Source organism: Haliotis asinina, chromosome 8 (genome assembly GCF_037392515.1).
Source record: "Haliotis asinina isolate JCU_RB_2024 chromosome 8, JCU_Hal_asi_v2, whole genome shotgun sequence".
Lineage (NCBI taxonomy): Eukaryota > Metazoa > Mollusca > Gastropoda > Lepetellida > Haliotidae > Haliotis > Haliotis asinina.
The window spans coordinates 22,791,107-22,807,633 of NC_090287.1; the positions used below are offsets into that span (position 1 = coordinate 22,791,107).

General features: G+C 38.7%; 1 protein-coding gene across 1 annotated transcript; it reads left to right on the forward strand.

Moving 5' to 3' along the window:
• The first annotated feature begins 554 nt into the window (after nt 1-554).
• LOC137293583 (uncharacterized) lies at nt 555-15,806 on the forward strand. Its single transcript, XM_067824219.1, has 5 exons — nt 555-866; nt 8,723-8,843; nt 11,911-12,008; nt 12,804-13,326; nt 14,253-15,806. The coding sequence occupies exons 1-5, from the start codon at nt 723-725 to the stop codon at nt 14,585-14,587; spliced, it is 1,221 nt and encodes a 406-aa protein (XP_067680320.1). The 5' UTR covers nt 555-722; the 3' UTR covers nt 14,588-15,806.
• The last annotated feature ends 721 nt before the right edge of the window (nt 15,807-16,527 follow it).

Genomic DNA, 16,527 nt, shown 5'->3' on the forward strand with positions numbered 1-16,527 from the left:
ATATAAAGAGGCTTTATTTTTCGCGCCAAACTACATGGTTTGAGTTTAATTTCTCCTTAATGGCTTAGCAAAATCAAAACGTTTGATTCAAACCTAGGACTGAAGAGAGACAAACAAACGCACTAATATCTGCAATATAGCAATGTCAATGGATTAAAAAGTTATTTGTGTGGCGGTACATGGAATCTAGACTCGCTTTTCCATCCTCCATGATATACGTAACGTATTAGACGACACTCTTCTCATTGCAAAGGATCTATTATGTATTACGGTAAACGATGTGTACATGTATCATTTACATGTACATGAGAGTTGTTCAGTTGCAAGTAGCATTTGAATTTCGAATTTTACGATAACCAAGGGAATCGTTACTGGTTTGAAACAATTCATTCAGTGGCCAATAGAAAACCAAACTGGCTGGATTCAAATAAAAGCGTTTAATATACACGTACGGCACCAATGACCTCGTTTGCAAAACAAAAGGAAAAATACGAGATCGGGTGATTGTTCACAATACAAACACTTTCAATCAAGAGTTAGTTCCCTTGAAAGCAGATGGCGTAGTCAGCTGTTTCCGTGTTTGGGGTGGAAGAAAAGAATCGGTGGCTATTTATTTCCATGTTTGTCACACCACTTGAATCCCCAACCATGTAGTCGCTCTCGGCGGTCTTGCTCTGTGAATCCCCGCTGTAACTTACCACTTTTGTGGGAACTTGTCCATTATGACGGACGTATTTCACGGCTTCGAGCTACTGCTGTTCCGCCGCTTCCAGTCACACCCTGATCTTTGGATAGAGTGGAGAGACAAACTCGCCGAGAAGATAAGCGACAACGGCACTCTCATCGATGATATAGAAGACATCGGGGTGACGTTTCATTTTTGCATTCTCATTGCTTGCAGTACTTTTCATTCCTAGGCGTTAAAATGAATAAACGTTTCGTTGTTTAAAAGCATGTTGATGCAGATCCAGAAAAGCATCATGATGTTCTGAAGCATATTGTTTCTGAATCTTCCGCTCATTAGTCAGCTGTTGCATTTTTACTATTTTTTTCGTGGAGATTTTCTTAAATATTCGAAACTTCAAAGTGAACGTATCATGATTTTGTTGAAACCATTAACCAAGGTAGTCATTTCTGTTATGAAAAAGTTGACACTAATGACAGTGATTACTGACAATTTACAGTCTGAGAGTAGTCATGACAGAGAACATGTACCAGTATATGGTATCTGGCCATATAGAACATTTATGCAAAAAAAACCCCAAACAAACACAATTTACAGGATTGATTATGCCACTATGTATAATTGTTTTGCCAAATGTATAGGTTATGCATGTTTGAAGGGGCACTAATCATGATCTCAGTCAGGAAGTCCTGCTTGAAGGAAATGGCAGTTTCTAGATATGCACAGTTCTGCCTTTTGATCATTGATGAATAAGAGTATCACTTGTGAAAGTGAGCTTGATAGCATGTACACATAATTGCAATTCTTGGGAATGGTGTGGTAGTGTAGTAGTTGTATCAAACTTACATTAGTGTGAAGCCCTTATCTGATAGTGACAGTCCTAGTCATGTATTGGTGAAATGTTGCTAAAAATGGCACAAAAATCCATATTCACTCACAACAATTTGTAGATGTATATTATGTCTACATATTAACACTGATTAAGAATACAGGCTAGTTTAGGTTCAAGTTAGTTTGGCAAGTTAATTTCATACAATGGCATGTATGATATTTTGGTTGAGTAATCCTTCACCTGTGAATAAGTAAACAAGGTGTTCTCATCTCTATGAAAATATTATGACTACTATCAATCAACATTATTGTTCAACTAAATACTTCTGGATGATCACTGTCCACATTTTTATATTTTTTTACTTGGATTAAATAATGGATTCTCTGACACACTGGAGCTAAAAATTATTAAAAACAACATGAAAACACTAGCAGAATCCATATCCATCACATACATGAAATATCTATTATAATAAAGGATGATTTACACAGACACTTTATACAGAAGACTGGTGTTGAAATAAAGGAATATGTTTTTTGATGACCAGTGTTGTATTAACCATGGTAACAATGTCACTGAGGGATGACAGCTTCTTGCATAATAAAGTCTTCATGCACAGATAGTTTGCTTTTTGGGTGGGTGTGTTTGGTTTTTTTTAAAGATCATTGTTAAACACAGATAAACAGTAAATATTCCAAACTTGGAATAAGTAATGTTCCATCTCATTACGTATTCATGGTTTTATAGGATTAGGAATTGTTAGCATTGTTAGGGCAGACGTAGCTTGTATTTCCCTCATTATAGGGACAATGAAGAGAAAGACTCTTAAGAGCTTAGTTTTATGTTATAGCATTGAATGCTACATTGTGTATGGTACAGGACCCCAGGCCTCAGACTCGTGATGAGAGACAGCTTATGTGTTGTGGTGCATGTCTTAGTACCCTAATAATGGGGAAGTTCTTGATTGCTAATCATCACTACTGATTAAAATCTTACTCACTTAGACACTATTTATATCTCTCATTACTAATAATTACAACCTTTAGCTAAACATTTTGAAATAAGACACTTTCATCTGGTCCATGACCCGAGTGATGACTTAAACATGGAGCTTACTAAAGGCTTATACTTTCCCTGCTGAGTGTGTCTGTGTAGATCTTACATCAGCTTCTAGCAGCTTGCATTGGAAAATGAGGGCAGCTGGATCTGGTCCCATGTTACCCTGTGGGGGATGTAACCCAACCATCCAGCATTGATTAGCCAGCGGCTATGATGTAACTGGAATATTATTGACTGTAGCATAGACACATATCTACTACCCAAAAGAACTTTAGAACACACTATCTGACACTGACTGATTAACTACGATCATCTGGTCATTCTAGCTATGTAGGTTTTGTTTGACATGAGACCCTCTTGCAAAAACAGCAAAGATCAAATCTGTGTTTTCATGCCAGAATTGTGAAACTGAAAATTTCATATCATTAAATGTAGATTACATTATGGCAGGTTGCATAATAATGTTGTCTTTAAACTGCTGTTGTAGTATTATTCATGTTGGAACAAAGGAACAAAAGTGAATGTTAGAAATAGAGGGAAGTACTTAACTTTTCAACATGTCAGTGTATGTGATGTGAGGAAACCATCGTTTCCTAGAACATGGTCATGATTTTATCTGTACACTGTGAACAAAAATGAGTAGCAGGCATTCCATAACAACAAGCATGATTATTGAACAATTTAACAATTCTACCATGACTGGATTATACCAATGCTGGATTGTGATTGGTTAATCAAAGTCATTCAAAGATTTTTCAACACAGTATCTATTTGTTTAGAACCTTAGTATCCCAGTTACGGTAGAATGGAGATAAACATATTGTGATGTAAAATCAAAGGTATTCAAATTTAGAGCTCTTATAATTTCATTATATAGCTCTGATTCCCCAAAACAGTATGTTTATCTCCTAATTATGCATTTGGCATCCTAGTTGATTGAACATTAAGAACTGTCCATCGTGTTTATGATGTCAACACTTTAATGTTGCAGTTGTCATTATTAACTATGATAAGATGTATGATGGAGAATACTGAATGACCTTCCGTGTAACACCATTTTTATTAAACGAGTAAATGATTTGGTATCTAATGAGTAAAAGCGAGTTTGATATTAAATCTTTCACAATCTAATGAAAATGGTATTTCACAGAAGCGAGTTTAGTATTCTGTTCATTACTTCCAACACAAGTTGATAGAAACTGCAGCTACAGTGTGAGGACTCCCAGTTTCCTCGAGCCGAACAAGGTTCAATACCACTGTGACAGCGACATTAGCATTGTGACATTGTAACTCTGAACACTTATAATGTCACACATATAGTGATATTACACTAGTGTAATATTGCCCTAAACATGTTACACTGCAGTATCTTCCACGGGCGAGTAATAAAGTTTCTTTGTTAGACATGGACAGTGTTTCATGGCCACTTCTTGTCTTTAGCTGATGAATACCTACTTTTGTTTGCTGGGCTTAACCATTTTCCAAATTTTTTAACTTATCCTATCTCACGTTATGCAGCTCTCTTCTTCCTCTTCAACAGTGTGGAAATGTGCTATGAGCTAAGTTGAATCAAATCTTACTGGCCTTTGACTACCGACCTCTGCTCCCCCCTTGACATCAGCACCTGTCAATCATCTCTGTGCTTTTGCTGCTTGCTCCAATGATAATGTGATGATCTGTGCTTGTCATTTCTCTTTCTTGTCGCTGTGGCGTGTGGACGAGTTTTCCACTGATACGTTTGATTATTCTTTCGAAGAAATGGAAACATTGCAGCAATTTGTAGCAGCAACTTTTGTGCTGCTGACCCGCAGTGTGTGTGGACTGTTTGGAATGCTACGAGTGGTTGCATCACTGTATTTTTTGTATGAACCTGGATGATTATTGTCAGATTATTGTTGAATTGTTAGTCGGCGTTTAGCAGACATAGATCATAGGAGATCAGATGAGGGCCTGTCTACATAGGGCGTTGGAAGAAGTTGGCAGCACGTCAATCTTCGTCTAAGTCTCCTAATGAAGATTTTTTTCTGGAAGCCTCCAACTCTTTCTTAGCAAGTATCTTCGGCATTTGTTTAGGCCTCAAGTCCTGTCCTGGAGGAAGGTTCGTCTTCACCTCGAGTGGTAGTTTTGTTGTCGTTCGATGTCCCATCTCAAGAGGCAAGTGCAGCATATTCTGCTTCAGTGGTTGAGTCCACTTTTACCTCTTGTGTGTTGTCTTTGGCAAGGAAAGGTAAAAGATATCGGTACGGCGCTCTCTCACCCTCTCCACATGGACTCATTGAGTCAAGGACAACCTTTTTCTACCACTGCGGTGCTTTCCTCTGGTTTCATGATAGTCATCGTGGGCCTTCTTCCATGTATACTACTCAAGCTGTGCTCGACCCAGAGGGAATGACACTGCTTTTGGTCGCACCCTTCTGGTGGGCCAGGAGTTGGTTCATAGATCTTCAGGAATTTGTCGAACCAGATCCAGTTCCACTTCTTGATTGGCAAGATCTACTGGTGCATCCACACTCAGAGCAACTACATTTGTGTCCACTCATGCGCTATCTTCACGTTTGGCACATCTTCATCAGTCATTGACAGCTAAAGGATATTCTAAACTACTGCCATCACTATGGCACATGCTACCTCCACTACTTCACTTTATGATGGTAAATGGATGAATTTTGAAACATATTCCAGGATGAACTGCATCATATCGCCCACTATGGCTTCACCCCAGATGGTAGCAGAATACCTTCAACATCTTCAAATTTCCAAGAAGCTGAAAGGTTCCATGTTATCTAGATATATGAATATATCTACTGTCCCTGAGCTCCAGTCTCTCTTAAAGTCTTACAAGTTGGCTGACTAGTCTCAGAAATTCCAGCGTCTGACTTGGGATCTTTCCCTTTGTCCTTGCTCACCTTACATCGGCAGACTATAAACCACTTTATGCATATCACCTTCAGACCTTCTTTTTGTTACCTTTGGCCACTGCTGCTGGTATCTCCAAATTACATGCTCTTAATGTTTCTCGGGTACGATTGAAAGGTCTGCACATGCCAAGATGTTTCTTGGTTTGTGGTGGGGTTTTCTCGCCAATAACCTCGTCAGACAGACCTACCTTTATGATACTGCTGCTTTATATGATTTTGGGTCCAGACGACTCAGAAGATTTGTCCTTGTGCCCAGATAATGCATTACAGATTTACTTTTATTAAGGGCCGCTGCAGGTTACGGAAGAGACCTTGTGCTACCCTGGCAGTTCCTTTTTAGGTCTACAATCCTGCGTGCATATGGGTTTGTGAACCTCCTTCCATCGTCAGCACTGAAGCCTCAAGAGACTCGAGCTCTTGCCTCTACCATGGCACTGTACAGAAATTGTTCCCTCTAGTCCATCATGGAGGGATGCTTTCCAAAGTCTGGTACAGTTTTTGCATCGCAGTATCTCTCAGTTACAGACATGGAAGGGGTCAGATCACTGGGGTCACTTGATAGATTTTGGAGCGCCGGGGTTTACTTGCCAAACTGTGTGCTTTTGTTTATGAAAAGTTGTGGCTGAAACCCACATTAATCTGGGAATACCCACTCCTTAAATTTTTTGTGCTGTGATTTTTTGTGCGTGTGATAGGATAAGTTTAAAAATTTGGAAATTTTAACCATAAATTGTATTTATATACATATCCTATCTCACATGATGGATGCCCACCCAACCTACCCCACATCACAGATTATAGGGTAGCTCCAAGACGAGAATGACAAGCACAGATTATCACGTCATCATCGGAGCATGCAGCGAAAGCACAGAGATGATTGACAGGTGCCAATGAAAGGTGGGGTCAGGGATCAGGAGGTAGGAGGCCAGTAACATTTGATTCAGCGTAGCTCATAGTACGTTTCCACACATGGTCGATGTATAAGGATAGAGCTACATCAAATGAGATAGGATAAGTATAAAAGATACAATTTATGCTTAAAATTTCCAATTTCCTATATGACAGCGATATGTAAATACTTGATTCTGAGCGAGACAATATTGTGATGAAAATCTGTTACTAATTAGATGTGGGTGATCGAGCTGTGATAACATTGATGTGAAGAAGGAACAAGTAGACATGACAGTTGTTATGGGAGAGAGGGTATATAGTAATCTGATTAAGTGATTGATTCTGTGAGTTGACAAGTAGATTAGAATTGAATGTCTGATCCCCTGGGGAGTAAGACTGACTGATCACAAATGAGAGATGGCTTGTATCATCTGATGTGGATAGGCTCGGACCCTACATGTCATTTGTTTGTACGAAAGTAGGAACTGTGTGGAAATGTTATGGCAGGATGGTGGGTTAGGATAGGCCTGATTAAAATCTTCCTTGTGTAGAAAAAGGATATGTTTACAAATACATTTTTATGATTCAGTTGTGTAACAGATTTGTGATGGGTGCATGATTCTGTTTGTTTGTTAAATCCACACTTAATGAAGTGCCACGGTAGGAGTTAGCTTTAGCTTATTACCGCTGGTTTTATCATGACCTTGAATCCAGACACCATTTAAAGTTGAAGTTGGCACATGTAGAGTCAGGTCTAGATTGTCAGTCTCGTTAGCAATGGTCATGGCTTCAGGAGAATGGTGGAGCAAAAACTGGAAAATCTACTCCTATACAGGATTTTGTGTAATGATCAAGCTAAAAAGTATAGTTTCCAAATGTGAAATGAAGTCAGACTAGCCAGCCAATTAGGCCTCTCTGCTGGCATTAACAGCTCAGTTTATGTCAGTTTTGATAGAGATTTGGAGACTTTTATGCAGCAGTGTCCATTTAATGTGAACTATGGACAATATGACTAAGAAAATGTGAAGCAACGGAGTCAAATTTTGTAAAGTAGACATCAATAATGTTAAAAAGAAATCTTTGAGGCAGATTCATTGATTGTGTTGATGCCAGAAGTATCAGTTATTTCTTTGTGTGATGGAATTCACTGATTTTGCAAATTGCCCCTCTCTGTGCAGTAAACTCATGCTACGGCCAATAATCAATGACACATTATCTGATAGCAGGCAGCATAACAGGTCAGCTGAGGTGTGAATACGAGAGATTTACCACATTCCAGACATTTTGGAATTGCATTCCATGATGCTCTGCTCTCTAGGTTAGTGACAGCAAAATCAATAGATAGCTCCTTTAAACGAATTGCTATCACAAGAGGCAGAAAGCTTTCATTTAATTGAGCATTTGCCTTGACTATCCAGTTTACTGCATCGACATAGCTAAATGCTCGTTAAGTTGTTATTGAAGTCAGTAGCTGCCATAGTTTTGAAAGAAAGATTTAGGGAGGTTTAGGACGGTTAAAGTAATTCAGATGTCTCCCACACTCAAGATGTTTGCTGTTTTTGGTGTTAATCACAAATTTTTAATTGTTTTCAAGAAATCTTGCATAACAAATATTAGAAAAATACGCTTTTGCTTGCAAATTGTAAAATCCATGTGTAAGTGATGATAATGAAAATTAATCAAATGTATTGATTTGTTTTGTGATATAGGATCCATTATGTGTTACATCATGTTGAATATCATGTCATCAGAGACATTGTTGCTCTAAGTTTTCTTTTGGAAGTTATTTTTAATTATGTTGAGTGATGTAACAGGATATGACACAGTGCCTCAGCCTTAGTGGATTTCTGCAGAACACATAGTTGATACATAGTTGGAGCATGGCTGATTCATTGTTGTTGCATATAGGATGCATACATGATGCCTGGGCCAAGATGTTGTTGAAGTATTATTGGCACACAGGTGAAAGATAGTTCAGTTGTGATTGAAAGATCCCCTTGACACTGTGATTGACTGAATGTATGTCAGGAGATCCCCAAGACACTGTGATTGACTGAATATTTTCAGGAGATCCCCTTAGACCCTGTGACTGCCTGAATGTTCCTGTATTTCAGAAGATCCCCTAGATACTGTGATTGACTTAATGTTGTGTGTATTGCAGGAGATCCTCAAGACCTTGTGACTGACTGTATTTCAGGAAATCCCTTAGGCACTGTGATCGACTGAATGTTCTATGTATTTCAGGAGATTTTTTAGACCCAGTTATTGACTGAATGCTATGTGTTTTTCAGGAGATCTCCCTAGACATCATAACTGACATTGCTGTCTGTATTTCAGGAGATCCCCCAGAGCCTGTGGTATCTGTCTGTGACTCTCCACCGTCGTCAGCGCTACCTGTTGGAGCTCATTCAGAAAGAGGCTCAGAGAGAGAGAGAGAAGCGTCTGCCCAAAGCCGGTGGTGAGTGCTCAGGAAGAAAAGGAAGTCATATTCCTGTAGATGCAGAATGTAACAGTGTATACTGATAATTGTATTTCCAGCTCAGTGACCAATACCCAAATCTGATGAGGAATGCTCAGCAAAGAAGGAAGTTTCACATAACTATGGTAACTGATGGTGGTATTCACTAGTTGGACATAGATCCAAATTATTAACTGACATATTAAACAGTTGTTATTGATTTCTGTCATGATGCCCTGTAAATTGTGTATGCTGACACAGGGATTGGGATAGAAAACTTTGAAAATGGACCATTTTGAGGATTATTATTCATTGTCTAATGATCAAATCGCGCCTCATAAAAAAAGAGCGTGAACTGTTGCGCATGGTAATTTCTTCCCGAACTAAACAACTTACGGGAAAAGCTTTATATTGACAAGGAATGGCTTTTTAAATTGGATTCAGCCACATAGTCAAGTTCGAGTGAAAACTTGTAAACACAATAGGGTAAACTCCCCTGGTTAAAACCACTATCGGCACTGGGGAAACGAAATTCTATTCATATCAGTATGAAAATAGATAACATTTTTCGATAAAGTTATGATTGATTAATTAATTAAGTGACAACGTTAGACTATGAACTCTAAGCAAAGTCCTTGTGTACAGCACTTGCAAAACAGTTTCGTTGATCTTTTTTTAGAACATCGGTTCGTTTTAGCTTCATTTTCGAAATCAGACAAAGTTATCACTTGAAGTTGCAAACAACAAATGAATGCGATATTCTTATTTACAATGGTTTGAGGTAATTTGGCGTGAATATGCCACGCAAAAGAATTAAAATAACTGACTTTTTTTGCCCAAAATACCACTGAGAAAGCAACAGTGTCCGCCATGTCTTCCCAGACAGATACGTCTGTTAAGGAGATGTGTGAATTGAAAGGCAAGCAAAACCCAGAGACTGACCCTGCTCCCTCCGACTCTAAAAAAAACCCCAAACCAAGTGTTTTTCAGAAGAAAATGGTTGCAAGAATGGCCAAGGCTCTCTCAAAATGAGCTTGGTGCTATGATATGTGACTATTGTAGCCAATAGTTTCAAATGAGCAATAGTTTCACTGGTGGTGCCTGCAATAACTTTTGTATATCCACACTATTTTGAAAGACGGTAATACAGGTATTGCCCCCTACATTTTCCAAATCCCCCCCTCCTTTTTTTTGTAAGGGGGCGAGAAATCCCCTAGATTTTCTGTTCTAGAATAGACACTGATTATTTTCTGAATTTAGAATGGGCCACTGCCCTTGTATCAGTAGCAAACTTCCAAATTTTAATGGGCCATTTTTTAGTCTAACGTGCAAAATGGCCCGTGGCCCTGCCTTTCCCAATCCCTGTCTTCTCTCCCCTTACTGTAGCTGCAATAAGCATATATCAGGTCAACACTGCTCTATGATAACTAATTATAATGACTGTCAGTAATATGTATATTTATTTTCATCATGATTGTGTTTGCATCATCGACTATATTCCAGGGTTGTTATTCTTGAAACTTTCTTAGACTTAGGATTCCCTACCTTTGATTGTAGCCAGTGTGTTAAGAATGGACTTAAGGTGTTCATAAGGTTACGAACATTTCGGAAATATCTAGTTAGTTCTCTGTATTTCATAACTGGCTCTGAAAAATGCAAATTATGCAACAGTTTTTAATGTGAGAAGCTGAATACAGTGAGGCTTACTATTGTTGCTATCGAATACAGTGAGGCTTACTATTGTTGCTATCGAATACAGTGAGGCTTACTATTGTTGCTATCAAATACAGTGAGGCTTACTATTGTTGCTATCGAATACAGTGAGGCTTACTATTGTTGCTATCGAATACAGTGAGGCTTACTATTGTTGCTATCGAATACAGTGAGGCTTACTATTGTTGCTATCAAATACAGTGAGGCTTACTATTGTTGCAGTAATTAGTATGCAGCACCAACAGTGCATACCATATTGTAGGGGTTGTATCCCAAGAGACAGGCAAAATCATGTAGTTACCATTGGCTTTCTGTTAAGATAGTTTCCAGTACCGTGCTTGTTGGTAGAGTACCACACAGGGATTATGAGTGAGAAATAAACCCTAGTCTGTCTCACAGTTCCCAAACTACCATATTTCTCTTGATGAAGCAAGTCTAGATTTTCATAAGGTTTATGTTCAGTGGGTGTTCTTTTCAGTGTAAATAGTGTTAGTTGTTGGTGCTACCTTTCTTGTCAGTCAAAAAAGGCTCCCTGCAACCTGTGCTTGCTTTTGGTTGGAGTGAGTGAGTGAGTTAAGGTTAACACTGTTTTAGAAAAACAAAGGCCAGGGACACAGCATACAGGGGTCCAAATTAATGCTTTGATGTAACAAATTACATCATTGAAAGGAAAACACAGTGGCAACAACTTGCTCCCTGGTTTGTTTTTGTGAAACAGCTTACGTTGGTCAATTAGCTGTCATAGCTCTCCACTTGACTGGGCATGTAGACTGCAGACAGATTTGAGGATTTGATGAAATGAAACTTGCATACCCACAGGCTTTTAGAGAATTTGATCCAATAGGCCACTAGTGAACAGGTGGTGGCTGAGTAGAGAGATTTCTATATAGCCAAAAACAGTAATGGGATTGATTAACAGCAGTACCAAAGAAAGCTGTTACCAGGAAAGGGATTTTGTTACCTATCTTTAAACCAGGTAGGAAGTTCTTGCTATAAGCTAAAAAAGTTGTTTCAAACACTGGCATAACAAGCGAAGCCTTCAACCACCTGAGTACCCACCCTCCCCTGTATTAGGAAGTCATGTAATGAAGCGTATATCCATACTTATTGAATTGATCGAAGCATGTTAACATACAGAGTGGGACTTTGCTGTATCAGTCCAGGGTTTGTCTGGTCCAGACTCAACTGATTATAGGACATTGACATGCAGCTAAGTACAGTGTTTAAACAACAAACAAAGCTATAATGTTGCTTATTCTCTGTCAGTGTGTGTCACATTTACTGTCAAGCTCAGAACAGATTAATTACTAACAACTGTGTAAAAAAGTATGTTTATCTTATATCTTATATCCAGAAACACTGCTGTCTCGCTACCTGTCTAGTCATCAGTTCACAGAGTTCTATCTGGATTCCATGTTCAAGTACGGTGACGACAACAGGCTTCCCAGAGAGGTAGGTAACCATGGTAATCAGTCCTGTGTCTGAAAGACGTTCATATGACTCTGCGTTGCATTGCGGATGATATGTAGGTTCTATGTGTTCGAACTTTGAACAAAATAGCTTTGTAATTGAAACTTACAGCACCATACCCCTACTGGTAAGAACACAGGGTGCTTCTAACAAATGTTTACCATTCGGTACTAGAAATGAATAAGAAAGACAATTGTGTGCATTAATGAATACAGCAAATCAGAGTGCCTTTGGTGATTTTGACCTTATGTAGAGAGCCCCTTCTACTAATCCTGTTGCAATTTACTCATGTATTTGGTGTATTCAATTCATTATTCATGGCTACTGGAATCAAATATTTATGGATATTTTCGAGGGAGTGTTTTTTTACCAGGCCTTTTGCATCGGTGTTGTTAGGCTATAAGCAGGGGGTTGTCACCTGTTTTGCTCTGGGGAGGTAGTGGGGTCAGCAGTTTTGTACACGTACTTGAGGGCCGGGGGTCAGCAATTTTGTACACAAAAATATTTTCAAAATATGCTTTAAAACTGGTGGGGGTGGGAGTGGTAATTGATTTTGAACATGAAATGAAGGGTGGTCACTTACTTTGTTCATAAATTTTAGTGGGGGTCTTTCACATTGTACATGCTTCTCCATGAAAATCATCATCACAAATAACCATACCAGTACTCACCAGTTACTGCACATTTTCTCTACTCTATGTCATTGTGCACATGGTTGTCGTTTCCACAAAGTAGAGTTATCTCCCTTCGGCCATAACACTTCCATTCCGCTTGCAGCTCTTCAAGTGTGCCAATGTACGGTTCCTGTCTCTCAAGTACAACAGCTTGGACCGTATCCCTGCAGAAATTGGCCGGATGCACAAACTGGAATACCTTGCCCTGACAAACAACAAGCTCCAGGTTCACTCTCTCCCCCACACTTTAACATTCTGCAAGAACCTCAGGACTGTCCTACTTGACAACAACCTGCTGGATGCTTTACCTGGGTTCCTGCTTCAAATGCCATCAATACAAACCGTCCATCGCCATGGCAATCACAACTATTTCAAAGCCACGTTCATGTGGTATCATACAGATGTAAACTATAGGATTATACCGGTTGCTGGTAGCAACGACTGTAATCTTTATCGCAGCTATGAACGACTTCAGTTCTGGGCTGCCAAGGCTGTGATCAGTTCAAAGAAGGACTTTTTCTGTGACAATTCTGTAGCCCCAGTGTTGAAGGACTATATTTCGGATATCTACGACTTCTTCCATATTTGTAACTACTGCAACAAGGCTCAACTTGGACACTTACAAGGTTGGTGGTTTTGCATTCATTTTCAGTATTCATTTGGACATTGTTTTCACCTGTTTTGCTGAGATAAATTAGAACCCACCAGGATTTCCGGTATTATTTCCAAAATTAAGCCCATGGGCCTGAAATCAGGATATTCCACCTTCTTTTAGTTTTAGGCACATGGGCCTGAATTATCATTTGTAAGTGTTTTGGTGGGAGTGATATCCATTGATAAAAGTACATAGCACATCAGTATTGACAACATTCAGAGTTCAGCAAGGGAATACCATGTGTTTAGGACTTACTTGAACCCAGAGACAGGTCTGATACTTGACCACTCAATAACAGACCAACCATGATATACTTAGTCTTCATGCTTGTCATAAGCCATGACTAACACTGTAGCAGGATCAGATTCACTGACTTGGTTGGCACATGTCATCGTATCCCAAATGCATAGATCCTTATGATCATGATTCTTATCAGTGGATTGTCTAGAGCAGACTCAGTTATTTAGAGACCTCATCCATATAGCTAGAACATTGCCGAGTGTGGCATTAATCAACAAAATAACCAACCAACCAACCAATAATAGGCCACTTAAATGCCTGACTCACAAGCAGTTTTTATAAAATTGGGAAATATTTCAGAAATATTTTTATGAGATCAGAGAATCCGTCATTCCCAGGTCAATGGTGCATCCCTTCCTCGAGTTGATGGTTTGGTTTTAGTTGTTAATGGTGTATTTATTGAATCATTAATCTTGTGTGGCAGAGCTTTTAAATATGCTTGAAATCAAAATACACTATGCGCATATTTCATAGCAATACTTTCTTTTGTGGCCTAAGGCTATTTTGTATAATTTTTGCACTTCAAACATAAATCATCAGATGTATTGCACATGTTTAATATGAAAAACAAATAATATTGGTTTTCTATTTTTCTAGGATATAAAGTGATAACATTTAAAAACCCATATTTGGGCAACACGTGTGTGCCATTCCAACACTGGGCATGCTCACGTGAGTGTGCGGAGAAACTGGAAGTGCCAGCACGTAAAGAGCAGATAGCAGCTGCTCAAGAACTTGACAGGCGATATGACGAGTATATCATGGAGTGTCACAAGAAGTTCTATTCCCGACGAGCTCATCCTGTGTTATCGTGTAGCTCAGGGTCTTTATCGGAAGCTGTCAATCAGATTCAGATGACTGAGACAAGTGCACCAGTGAGCACTGCAACCACTCCTGACGATACCACAAAGTGTCAGTGTTCTGTGTCATGATTGTGGAGACATGTTTAGGACACACAGAGAACATTTTAAACCTGTTTGTCAAAGTTGGGATGTCATTGTGCTGATTGGGTTCATCACACAATTACAGGTAACCATGGTAACAGGGCAGCTTTTCAGAATATTACCATGTTTGTGGAAGTCTTACATTGTCAAATCTTTCATATTTCCATTTTTCTCATTCTGTATAATTTATACCATAAATCATGAATTTAATTACCACCCTTTGTTTGATAGAACTAAATATACATAGAAATATCATGTATGTCCTCAGTTCAGTGAACTGTTTTAACATTTGGCCCACAGGGGTTCAAAAGTCCCATCGCCTGATGCCCGGGACATTTCATTTTTCTTTTTGGCCTGTCCGATATTGATATCTTACTTGTCTGTTGGCTAGTAGATAATTTCCACTTATGGTTTCAAACTGCAACTAAACTTTGTGACTAATCATTGTGATTATATCATAAAATGAGGGCAAGTGGATAATTAGTCAGGACAAGTAAAGTTCCTTCTAGTCACTTGTCCTGTGGCAAGTAGCGTTTAACAAAATGTTTGAATCCCTGGGCCCAGAGTATTTCCATGATATTTTCTATGATGACATGTGAATCATTGTCTTAGATGCTCTTGGTATAGCAGTAGATAGATTGTACAAAGCTGTATTGCTGGTTAGATGAAACTTCTAGCTTTACTGTTGTACAATTTCTGGCTTTACTGTTGTTCAATTTCACAGCAAACATGACAAAGATAGCTGTGAGACTTTGGTGTAAGAGACTTATGCTGGGTACTCAGTACTTACACTGCTTTGTAGTAAAATTGTACTGCTTTAATGCTTACATTTGGAAATATGATGCTTGGGACATAGGTTTGTAGAATTCCATCCAAAATCCATCCTAACCAGCTGCCCATTAACCATCTTAGTGACCTGTGAACATGTTGAGAAAGCACAAGGGAACAGTCCACTGAGGACATGAAGTCTGTCTCAGTGTTCAGGAATCACTTGACTTTCCAGCCCTGCGCTTACTGTAAGGATAAGCTCTAACTGATGCTAGTCTAGATTTTCCAGGGTTCGGAATCTTCAACCTCGCTTAGTGTTCTTTTCACTTTATATGTTGTGTCTTGTGTCTGTTTTTGTTTCTGCTGATAATTTTGAGTCATTTGGAAACAAATACGCATGAAAGAAGAAAAACTTAAATGTCTTACCTGTTTGTTTAAAGATTAAAAATACATGTATCCAACACACTGGACTCAAGGGAGTATGAAATATATCAAAAGCTATCAATACTCATAGTGACTGATAAGATGTCAGATCTGTGGAACCCTGTGCATGGTGTGTTAGTGGATGCAGATGCAGCTAGCAAATGTTGGCCGTGAACAAAACTTGTCTCCACTTTTGTACATAACATATTGTTTGAAATCAGTATTTCCTGACTGTCTCAAGGGGCATTTCATGCTAAAGAATATGAACCTTGAATTATCTGTGATAACTTTAAAACAACCATGAGTTAACGTGCTTGAGACATACTTCGTTATTGCTGCAATATATTACTTGGGACACTTTGATATTATGCTAATATTATTCAATAATTGTTACAAAAATTAATTCTGGATCAAGATCTAACTACATGTTCAAATGATCACCATTTGTCAAACTAATTTTTTTTGAATAAGCAATGACTTTTCACCTAGTAACCAAACACAGTTGTCTCCCATGGAAGCAGACACGGACATCTCCTGAGAGAGCAACCATTTGATTTCCAGGTTTTGGTTTATTATCAGCATTTCATTTTTAAGAGCTTTGTGAGCTCAACTGTATTATATTTTCCAGCTTAAAGAGGTGCTCAATTAGGTTGTTTAGACTTTATTCACCTCCATATGGCTCTACATGATGTCATATCACTACAAAAGTCTTACGTCAAGTGATGTGTCTGTAAATT